We start from the raw sequence: 12,500 nt of genomic DNA on the forward strand, positions 1-12,500 counted from the left end.
TGTATGATAACCAAGAAGTTAGTTCTATGAAAAGCCAGAATCTACTTGCATGATAAGCAGAAAGTTACTTGCTTGTGCGAAAAGTCATAAGTTACTTGTATGATAAGCAAGAAGTTACTTGTATGATAAGCAAGAAGTTACTTGTATGATAAGCAAGAAGATGATTGTATGATAAGCAAGAAGTTACTCACTTGTATGATAAGCAAGAAGTTACTAGCTTGTATGAAAAGCAGAAGTTACTAGCTTGTATGAAAAGAAAGAAGTTACTAGCTTGTATGAAAAGAAAGAAGTTACTAGCTTGTATGAAAAGAAAGAAGTTACTAACTTGTATGAAAAGAAAGAAGTTACTAGCTTTTACGAAAACCAAGAAGTTATTTGCTTGCACGTGAAGCAAGGAGTTACTTTCTTGTACGAGAAGCAAGAAGTTACTTTCTTGTTCGAGAGGCAAGGAGTTACTTGCTTGTACGGGAAGCAAGGAGTCACTTGCTTGTGCGAGAGGCAAGGAGTTACTAGCTTGTACGGGAAGCAAGGAGTCACTTGCTTGTGCGAGAGGCAAGGAGTTACTAGCTTGTACGGGAAGCAAGGAGTCACTTGCTTGTGCGAGAGGCAAGGAGTTACTAGCTTGTGCGAGAAGCAAGGAGACACTTGCTTGTGCGAGAAGCAAGGAGTTACTAGCTTGTGCGAGAGGCAAGGAGTCACTTGCTTGTACGAGAAGCAAGGAGTCACTTGCTTGTGCGAGAGGCAAGGAGTTACTAGCTTGTACGAGAAGCAAGGAGACACTTGTTTGTGCGAGAGGCAAGGAGTTACTAGCTTGTACGAGAAGCAAGGAGACACTTGTTTGTGCGAGAGGCAAGGAGTTACTAGCTTGTACGAGAAGCAAGGAGACACTTGCTTGTGCGAGAGGCAAGGAGTTACTAGCTTGTACGAGAAGCAAGGAGACACTTGCTTGTGCGAGAGGCAAGGAGTTACTAGCTTGTACGAGAAACAAGGAGACACTTGCTTGTGCGAGAGGCAAGAAGATACTTACTTGTACGAGAAACAAGGAGACACTTGCTTGTGCAAGAGGCAAGAAGATACTTGCTTGTGCAAGAGGCAAGAAGATACTTGCTTGTACGAAAAGCAAAAAGTTACTTGCTTGCACAAGAAGCAAAGAGTTACTTGCTTGTACAAGAAACAAGAAGTAACTTGCTTGCACGTGAAGCAATAATGAGTTACTTTGTTGTACGAGAAGCAAGAAGTTACTTTCTTGTACGAGAAGCAAAAAATTACTTGTTTGTACGAGAAGTAAGAAGTTACTTGCTTGTACAAGAAGCAAAAAGTTACTTGCTTGTACAAGAAGCAAAAAGTTACTTGCTTGTACAAGAAGCAAGAAGTTACTTGCTTGGAAGAGACGCAAGGAGTTACTTGCTTGTACGAGAGGCCAGGAGTTACTTGCTTACACGAGAAGCAAGAACTTACTTCCTTGTACAAGAAGCAAGAAGTTACTTGCTTGCAAGAGACACAAGGAGTTACTTGCTTGTACGAGAGGAAAGGGGTTACTTGCTTGTATGAAAAGAAAGAAATTACTTGCTTGTACGAGAAGCAAGAAGTTACTTGCTTGTACAAGAAGCAAGAAGTTACTTGCTTACAAGAGACGCAAGGCATTACTTGCTTGTACGAAAAGCAATATGTTACTTGCTTGTACCGGGGGCAAGAAGTTACTTGCTTTTAGCAGAAGCAAGATGTTACTTACTTGTGCGGAAAGGAAGAAGTTACTTGTATGAAAATCAAGAAGATAATTGCTTGTGCGAGAAGCAAGATTTTACTTGATTGTACGAGAAGCAAGAAGTTACTTGCTTGTACAAGAAGAGAGAAGCTACTTGCTTGGCTGAGAAGAGAGAAGCTACTTGCTTCTACGAGAAGCAAGAAGTTACCTCGTTGTACTAGAAGCAAGGAGTTACTTGCTTGTACGAGAAGCAAGAAGTTACTTGGTTGTATGAGAAACAAGAAGTTACTTGCTTGTACGAGAAGCTAGAAGTTACATGCTTGTACGAGAAGCAAGAAGTTACATGCTTGTACGAGAAGCAAGAAGTTACTTGCTTGCACGAGCAGCAGGAAGTTACTTGCTTGCACGAGCAGCAGGAAGTTACTTGCTTGCACGAGCAGCAGGAAGTTACTTGCTTGTACCAGAAGCAAGTAGTTACTTGCTTGTACCAGAAGCAAGTAGTTACTTGCTTGTACCAGAAGCAAGTAGTTACTTGCTTGTACCAGAAGCAAGTAGTTACTTGCTTGTACCAGAAGCAAGTAGTTACTTGCTTGTTGCAGAAGAAAGAAGTTACTTGCTTGTTCCAGAAGCAAGAAGTTACTTGCTTGTTCCAGAAGCAAGAAGTTATTTGCTTGTACCAGAAGCAAGAAGTTACTTGCTTGTACCAGAAGCAAGAAGTTACTTGCTTGTACCAGAAGCAAGAAGTTACTTGCTTGTACCAGAAGCAAGAAGTTACTTGCTTGTACCAGAAGCAAGAAGTTACTTGCTTGTACCAGAAGCAAGAAGTTACTTGCTTGTACCAGAAGCAAGAAGTTACTTGCTTGTACGAGAAGCAAGAAGTTCCTTGCCTGTAAGAGAAGCAAGAAGTTACTAGCTTGTACGAGAAGCAAGAAGTTACTCGCCTGTACGACAAGCAAGAAGTTACTCGCCTGTACGACAAGCAAGAAGTTACTCGCTTGTACAAAAAGCAAGTATTTGCTTGCTTGTACGAAAAGCAAGAAGTTACTTGCTTGTATAAGAGGCAAGAACTAACTTGCTTGTATAAAATGCAGGAAGTTAGTTACTAGTACAATAAGTAAGAAGTTACTTAGTTGTATGAATAGTAAGAAGTTACTTCATTGTACGAAAATCAAGAAGATACTTTCTTGTACGAAAAGCAAGAAGTTACATCCTTGTACGAAAAGCAAGAAGTTACATCCTTGTACGAAAAGCAAGAAGTTACTTCCTTGTACGAAAAGCAAGAAGTTACTTCCTTGTACAAAAAGCAAGAAGTTTTGTTAACCACTTGGACCGGCTTCCCTGGCATTATAACAATTAAGATTGGTTTTCCAGTGGGACATCTGATCATGCCTGAAATTCTTTAGTAATTAGGACTGAGCAGTCTGTCCATGATGCCTAACTTATTTTAATATTTACTTATTTTTATATATAAGTTCTCAAGCAGAACCGAATGGCATTTTCAGTGATCTTTTGAATTTGAATTGGGCAAAATTCTATGAGTGTTTTGATCGTATTGGTCTTTCGAATGGGAATCTAGCCAACATAATTGTTATGCATATCCCTTCTCGTGAGATGAACTACCAAGTGAAAGACAAACCCTGGTTCAATGATAACTGTAGACGTGCTTGTGTGAGGGCTATCATCTTTGCAAAGGTAATAGATTGGATTTAACTTGGAATAAATTGGATGAAGAAGAAAATGCTTTTACTATAAGGAAGAAGATGCTTGTACGATCAAAATGATGATGCTTGTCTGGTAAGGAAGAAGGTGCTTGTCCGATAAGGAAGAAGATGCTTGTACAATAAGAAAGGAGATGCTTGTACAATAAAGAAGATTATTTTAGAATAAGTAAGATGATGCTTGAACGATAAGGAAGAAGTTGCTTGTTCAATAAGAGATGATGTTTATATGGTAAGGGAAAAATGCTTGTACGATAAGGAAGAGATTGCTTGTAGGATAAGGAAGAGATTGCTTGTACGATAAGGAAGATGTTGCTTATACGATAAGGTAGAGGTTACTTGCACAATAAGGTAGAGGTTGATTGTATGGTAAGGGAGAAGTTGCTTGTGCGATAAGAATGGAGGAGTTTGTGTTATAACAAAAGTTGCTTGTGTGATAAGTTGCAGAAAAGTTGCTTGTGTGATAAGAAGTTGCAGAAAAAGTTGCTTGTGTAATAAAGTAGAGGTTCCTTGTATGATAAGGTAGAGGTTGCTTGTACGGTAAGGGAAAAGTTGCTTGTGCGCTAGGAAAGACGTTGCTTGTGCGCAAAGAAATAAGTTGCTTATGCAATAAGGAAGAGTTGCTTGTACGATAAGGAAAAGTTGCTTGTTTGATAAAGTAGAGGTTGCTTGTACTATAAGGAAGACTATTTTACAATAAGAAACAAGATGATAGTTCGAAAAGGAAGAGTTGCTTGTACGATAAGGAAGAGTTGCTTGAATGTTAGGACAGAAGTGGCTTGTGCAATAAGAAAGAAGTTGCTTGTATGATAAGGTAGAGGTTGCTTGTATGATAAGGTAGAGGTTGCTTGTATGATAAGGTAGAGGTTGCTTGAATGGTAAGGGAGAAATTGCTTGTGTGCTAAGAAAGAAGTTGCTTATACGATAAGGAATAGGATATTTGCACTTTAGGGAAGAGGTTGTTTGAATGGTGAGGGAGAACTTGCTTGTATGGTAAAGGAGGCGTTGTTTGTGGAATAAGAATGAAGTTGCTTGTATGATAAGGAAGAGGTTGCCCCTATGATAAGGAATAGGATGGTTGTATGATAAGGGAGGAGTTGCTTGTATGGTAAGGGAGAAGTTGCTTGTGCAATAAGAAGGAAGTTGCGTGTACAATAAGATAGAGGTTTCTTGTATTGTAACGGAGAAGTTGCTCTACTGTAAGGGAGAAGTTCCTTATGCGACAAAAAAGAAGTTGCTTGTACAGTATGGAAGAGGTCACTTGTATAAGAAAGAGGTTGCTTGTACAATAAGGAAGAGGCTGCTTGTATTATAAGGAAGAAGTAGTTTGTATGGTAAGGGAAAAGTTGCTTGTATGATAAAGGAGAAGTTACTTGTGCGATAAGAAAAATGTTGCTTGTATGATAAGGAAGAAGTTACTTGTATGATAAGGGCAAAGCTGTTTGTGTGGTAAGGGAGAAGTTTCTTGTATGGCAAGGGAGAATTTTTTTGTGTGATAAGAAAACAGTGGCTTGTACGATAAGGAAGAGGTTGCTTGTACGATAATGTAGAGGTGTCTTGTACAATAAGGTAGAGGTTGCTTGTATGGTAAGGGAGAAGTTGCTTGTACGCTAAGAAAGAAGTTGCTTGTACAATAAGGTAGAGGTTGCTTGTATGATAAGGAAGAGGTCGCTTGTATGATAAGGAAGAGGTTGCTTGTAGGATATGGAAGATATTGCTTGTATTGTAAGGGAGAAGTTGGTTGTATGGTGAGGGAGAAGTTGCTTTTATGGTAAAGGAGAAGTTGCTTGTGTGATAAGAAGGAAGTTATTTGTGTGACAAGGAAGTTGCTTAAGCAATAAGAAGGAAGTTGCTTGTACGATAAGAAAAAAGTTGGATTGAGGTTGCTTATATAATAATGTTGAAGTTGCTTGTACATTGAGGGAGAAGTTGTATGAGCGCTAAGAAAGAAGTTGCTTATACGATAAGGAAGAGGTTACTTGTATGATAGGGAAGAGGTTTCTTGTATGGCAAGGGAGAAGTTGTTTGTATGGTGAGAGAGAAGTTACTTGTATGGTGAGAGAGGAGTTGCTTGTATGGTAAGGGAAGAGTTGCTTTTGTGATAAGAAAGAGGTTGCTTATACAATAAGGAAGAGGTTACTTGTACAATGAGGAAGATTATTTTGGAATATGGAAAATGATGGTTGATTAATAAGGAAGAAGTTGTTTGTACGATAAGGGAGAAATTCTTTATATGGTAAGGGAGAAGTTGTTTGTATGGTAACGGAGAAGTTGCTTGTGCGATAAGGAAAAGGTTACTTGTACGATAAGGAAGAGGTTGCTTGTACAATAAGGAAGAGGTACCTTGTACGATAAGGAAAAGGTTGCTTGTATGATAAAGAAGTGGTTGTGGTAAGAATGAAGATGCTTGTATGATAAGGAAGAGGTTACTTGTACGATAAGGTAGAGGTTGCTTATACAATAAGATAGAGGTTGATTGTACGATAAGGTAGAGATTGCATGTCTGTTAAGGGAGAAGTTGCTTTTGCCATAAGAAAGAAGTTTCTTGTGCGATAAGAAAGAAGTTTCTCGTGCGATAAGAGAGAAGTTTCTCGTGCGATAAGAAAGAAGTTTCTCGTGCGATAAGAAAGGAGTTTCTCGTGCGATAAGAAAGGAGTTTCTTGTGCGTTAAGAAAGAAATTGCTTGTGCAATAAGAAAGTAGTTGCTTGTATGCTAAGGAAGATTTTGCTTGTACGAAAAGGAAGAGGTTGCTTGTACAATAAGAAAAAGGCTGCTTGTACGACAAGGAAGAGGTTGCATTAAAGGGTAAGGAAGAGGTTGCATTTCACGATAGGGAAGAAACCGCTTGTACGATCTGGAAGAGGTTGTTTATATGATAGGGAACAGATTGCTTGTACAATAAGGGAGAGGTTGCTTGTACGGTAAGGAGAAGTTTCTTATACAATAAGAACGAAGTTTCTTGTACGATAAGGTAGAAGTTTCTTGTATATTAAGGTAAAAATTGCTTATAAAATAAGGAACAAGTTGCATATACAATAAGGAATAAGTTGCTTATACAATAAGGAATAAGTTGCTTATACAATAAGGAAGAAGTTGTATGATTAATTATATGCTATCTTCACAATAAGGAAGAAGGTACATGTATGGATAGGAATATGCTGCTTTTACAATAAGGAAGAAATTGCAAGATCTATAATGAAGTTGACTGTATAATTAGGATGAAGCTCCTTGTACACTAAGTAAGAAGCTGCTAATAAGATAAGGAAAAAGTTGGTTTTATAGCACGGAAGAAGTTTTTTCAATAAGGAAAAGACTACTTAATATGATAAGGAACAAGCTGCATGCACAGTAAGGAAGAATATGTCCGTACGAGGTGTAGGTTTCTTGTGTGATATTGAAGTTTTATGAATGAAGAAGCTACTAATATTCCTTATCGTGAAAATGGCTCTTCCTCATTTTACAAATAACTTCCTCCATATCATAAGTTGCTTTTGCAATAAGGAAAAAATCTGAAAAGGAGAAACTTCGGTCGGTTAGTACCAAATGAAGAAGCTGAAGTCCTAGCAGGAATTTTCCTTTTTAGAATATAAAGACAATGCAGTTCTATTTTCAACAGTAATTTACAGCAATATGCTTCTTCGGTTAGTCCAAGTTTATTCTTTTCACATTCCTATATGGGCTTGCATTCATTTTTATGATGATGATGAGGATGATGATGAAAATAATTGCCAACATTCTGTTCATTTATTTTTGTATATTCCATATTTTTTCAAATCCTTAATATATTTTTCTTTGGCATATATTTCCAAAGACAATTAAAATTAAAATAAGAATTAACCAGGATCTTATTCCTACGTACATTACTAGGTACTTGGTTTGGTTTTGGAATTCTTGCGTTATATATATACATCTGATCACAGTAGGTATAACTTCCAAAATGCCTAATGGCAGTAAATGCTATTCTAACCTTTTAATTCTGAAGAGAAACGTTATGATATATTTCTGTATTTAGTATTATCGCTGCTATGATGACTAGTTTAAGTTTTTGACGTTTTAGCTATACGAAATAACACAGACAGCAGTTAACTCCTTTTGGAAACCAGAGATGTACTTCGGGTCGTAAACACTGATTTATTGAGACAAATTACCCCTTTTCCTCATCCTTGACTTCAAAATGGCATATGATTTTTATGCTCCCTAATAAAATAAAATCACTTTTCAAATTGATTTTTTTTTCTTTTCGCAGAAGTACTTTTAAGAAGTAGACCAAAGTTCACTGAAAGCTAACATTAGTCGTGACATTTATGAACAAGAGCAATAAACATTCAATTTAGTGTTCTCATTTCTCTCTCATAAAACTTATGTTTTTTTTTCTTTTGTAGTCAGTAGGTCACATCTCCTGATGTTCTTTTTATGTTCGGTTTTAATTTCATCTGGCGAGTACTATCGTATCATATAGACTGAATTCGGTATTGTTATCAATGAAGTACATGATAAATCTCTGAGTGAATCACATTCCTAGAAAGTTTAATTGGCCAAGGTATATTAAATAACCCATTACAGGTTTATATTGTTTGTATCTATTTCACTAAGGATACTAATTATATACGGAAAAGTTTAATGATTTATCGAAAACCATAAGCTGTCGAAGTGAGAGACAGCTGTTGGATATATTGCTCAGGGGACTTCATCGTAAAGGGCAAATTTTCCAGTAATTACGGGATATTTATTTTTCCCTTTGTCTTATTTACATAAAAAAATTGGGTCCCCAAAATGTCAGGGTTATTACCTTGATGGAAGCTTGTAACCTATTTCCAAATGGGTGTTTTTGCCATAAAATTTTGTAATGAATTCATGAGAGGGTGAAAGGGTTTAGGCGGCGAGATGTGGAGGTAAAGGAAGTACAAAAGTTGGGTACATTTTGAGTAAATCTCTCTCTCTCTCTCTCTCTCTCTCTCTCTCTCTCTCTCTCTCTCTCTCTCGATTGATCGAAAAAGATAGGCAATTCCTTAAAGCACTAACCGTATTTGAAACCTCATGGTCAAGGTGACTAATGACTTATTGTTATTAGCATGACGTAGGCCATATATAAACTTGGTTGGTATAGTACACATAGAGATAGGATTCCAGATTACAAAAGGAAATTGTGAAGTAAATAATAACTCTGCAAGTGGTATAACGAAAGAAAAATATAACTAGCTGAATAAATAGTTATTTGGCAGACGAACTATATGTTATGATATGGAAAGAAAATGAATGGTTTAATAAAACTTTTGTTTCGAAAAATTTTCCGTTTTTATTTGCAACTTCTTTCAGTCCGTTTTTTTTTCCTTCCTTCCCTCCTTCCTTTAAGAGGGTGTCTTCCTTATCTATGTCATACGTTTATTACAATTGTTATGCCTATTGCCTTCCTAACCATTTTAATAAAAATTAAAATCATTATTCTCTCTCTCTCTCTCTCTCTCTCTCTCTCTCTCTCTCTCTCTCTCTCTCTCTCTCTCTCTCTCTCTCTCTCTCTATATATATATATATATATATATATATATATATATATATATATATATATATATATATATATATATATATCGTTTACTATATTTGCTGATAAATACCTTGATGATAATCTAGAATTATCCTACGATACAAAAGATAATGGTCAAGAAGAATGAAAAGTTGATTAAGAAAAGTAAAATACTGTTTTGTTTATCAAAATATAATCGCGTAAGAGTTAATTCTATACTACTGTAGTATCTATATTCTATTAAAACAAACTTACAGTATACGAATTAATTCGAAATCAAACTATTTTCTTTTTAATTCGCTTCCATTATTAAGATAAATGAAGTTAAAGTATCTTGACATTATTACGATCTATTTGTATTAAAATAAGATGAAGGTTTTCATCCTGATCACTTCAGTAAGATAAAATGTGTTGTAACATATGATACAGCCTTTCTCTTAATTTATACTTGGATCTCAAATGGATTGGTTGACCTACGGCCTTAAAAGTACAGAAGTTTTTTCTCCGAACTCTGTGAGATATATCCAGATCAGAATAGATATTTGATTACAAAAGACCTTCTCCAGCGTTGCCCATTTATATGCAGCATTCTCTCACAAATCTTTAATTTTCAAAGACTACTGAATTCTTGTTAGTTCAAATAACTCTGTTTTTTTCTCTTCCTCGGTGTAAGATACCGAAAAACAACTGGGGTGAAAAATGGTTTTTGAAGTTCAAAGTTTCTGAATGCAATCAAATTAACTATCTTGACATTTGTGTCTCGCCAGCCCTGCAATCTCAAATTACCTTTTGAACTTTATGGGATTACTAAAGGCATCATATCGTCCACCATTTCAATTGTTAATTCACTGGTCATCACTTTTTTTTCCTTCCTGGAATCCATTATTAGTTAAATGAACTTTATGAAAGTCTGATTTTGTGCCAAGCCGCAAGTGACGTTACGTTTACTGTATTATTTTATATAAATAACATCGTAACAATCTATGCCTCTTGTAAATGGCCTGTTGGAGGAGGAAGTTTCCGACAGTGCAGCTCACGCATGACACTTGGCATTATTTGAATAAATAAATATTTTGGTTTCCAGAGAAAAAGAGTACATCTCTCAAGGTTATCGGATTTTCAGGTTTCTATGACGTTTACAGTTTAGTTTGTGGTACGCGAAGATGATATTCCTAAGCCCCTTGACTCAAAAGAGAATTTGAAAGTACTAATGTGATGTTTTATGAACTCTCAATACGTGAGCAATACAGCAGTTTTAACGCTTTTTTCCGGGCTTTACCACTCCCACTTCTTTTTGATCTTTTGCTTTGCAGCCGTTCCATTATAATCATTTTCAATTTCCTGGCAAATCCCAATTTACTTCATCATCGTGCAGCAGCAGGCCCCCATCTCTACCACGCCTATACTGTTTTTTTTTTTTTTTTTTTTTTTTTTTTTTGATGAGGAGCATTTGCACTGACTCGCAGCGGTCGCCTTTTAACTCGGAAAAGTTTCCTGCTATCTAATTGGTTAGAATTAACTTCCCCAACCAATCAGCGATCAGGAAACTTTTCCGAGCTAAAAGGGCACCGCTGCAGATCGGTGCAAATCTGCCTCACTAAAAAGAATTGACTATAGTGGCATCATGTCACTGAAGTGCCTCTCTGGCCCAATCACTGAACCATATGATTGGAATCTAAAAATCCATCCATTTCTTATGCAGGAATTCTAGAGCATATGAAAAGAAAAAAAGAATGGAAGTTTTTTCCGACATGATACCGTTTGATAACAGGGCCAGATGCGTGGGCTACGGTCTTCACAGACCCAAAGGTGAAGTGTCGCTCGTTGATACCCTTTGGAGACAGGTTAGATAAATGGCACATGTCCTGCACGCGAGTCTGTTTCACATTTTTCAGACGTATTGTTACATTTGACTCGAATTAGGCTTAATGGAAGTATCTAGATGAATTACAGCGGTCGTACAAGAGGAACACCAGGAGAAATTATACATGAACGATGACCCCAGGCAAGCGAAGGCATTTTATCTTTTTACTTATAGGTGGTCCTTTTGCACAGAGTGAACGATTACATGGAATTGTCGTTAATGATTCGTATTTGAGAACTCTGTCATTTCTTTACGATGAGAGAACTGCTCTCAGTAAAGTTGTCAAACTCATATATGACCAAGAACCATCAGATAAGAGTAAAAGTATAGCATGAGGCTCATAAGGATTGTTTTATCTAATGAGCTTGATGTATATTGCATGCATGAACACACATTATATATATACATATATATATATATATATATATATTTATATATATATATATATATATATATATATATAAATATATATATATATATATATATATATACAATGTATGTAATATATATATATGTATATATATATATATATATATATATATGTATATATATATATATATGTATATATATATGTATATATATATATATATAGATATGTATATATAGATATGTATATATATATATATATAGATATGTATATATAGATATGTATATATATATATATATATATATATATATATGTATATATATATATATATATATAAATATATATGAATATGTAAATATATATATATATATGTATATATATATATATATATATATATATATACATATACGCATATATATGTGCAGTATATATATACATATATATACACATGTATGTATTTATATATACATATATATATATATATATATATATGTATATATATATATATATATATATATATATGTATATATATATATATATATATATATAAATATATATGAATATGTAAATATATATATAATATATATATATATATATATATATATACGCATATATATGTGCAGTATATATATACATATATATACACATGTATGTATTTATATATACATATATATATATATATATATATATATATATACATATATGCATATATATATGTATGTTTATGTATATGTATGTATTATGCATATACTTATATACTTATATATATATATATATATATATATATATATGTATATATATAATTTAAATATATATTTATATATATACATCTATATATATATTTATATATATATATATAATTATATATAAGTATATGTGAATATATATACTAATTTATATATATATATATATATATATATATATATATGTATATGTTTATATATATATACATATATATATATTTATATATATAAATATATACTGTATATATATTTATATATATAAATATATACTGTATATATATTTATATATATAAATATATACTGTATATATATTTATATATATAATATATACATATATATGATATATAATCATATATATATACATATATATATATATATATATATATATATATATATATATATATACATACATTAATGTATCAAAAATTTATATGGCTTATTAGAATATGAAAACACGTTTAAATGTGCAATATATATATATATATATATATATATATATATATATATATATATATATATATATATACATATAAGTAATTCTCACTATCTTATGCAGTTTTAGGATTGATGTACTTCCCGGA

At 33.8% G+C, this 12,500-nt stretch overlaps 2 protein-coding genes across 3 annotated transcripts in view; both read left to right on the plus strand.

The window, feature by feature from the left end:
• The window catches only part of Vps15 (vacuolar protein sorting 15), a 796,097-nt gene that overhangs the window by 314,230 nt on the left and 469,367 nt on the right, over window positions 1-12,500 (plus strand). The window lies entirely within an intron of this gene.
• LOC137638377 (uncharacterized) lies at window positions 2,022-2,618 on the plus strand. The gene has a single exon (XM_068370409.1). The coding sequence runs from the start codon at window positions 2,022-2,024 to the stop codon at window positions 2,616-2,618; it is 597 nt and encodes a 198-aa protein (XP_068226510.1).

The sequence above is a fragment of the Palaemon carinicauda genome, chromosome 1 (assembly GCF_036898095.1).
Source record: "Palaemon carinicauda isolate YSFRI2023 chromosome 1, ASM3689809v2, whole genome shotgun sequence".
NCBI classification, from domain to species: Eukaryota; Metazoa; Arthropoda; class Malacostraca; order Decapoda; family Palaemonidae; genus Palaemon; species Palaemon carinicauda.

What these genes read in the sequence shown, in the direction of transcription:
- LOC137638377 (XM_068370409.1), top strand. Translation starts at nt 2,022, where the DNA reads ATGCTTGTACGAGAAGCAAGAAGTTACATGCTTGTACGAGAAGCAAGA.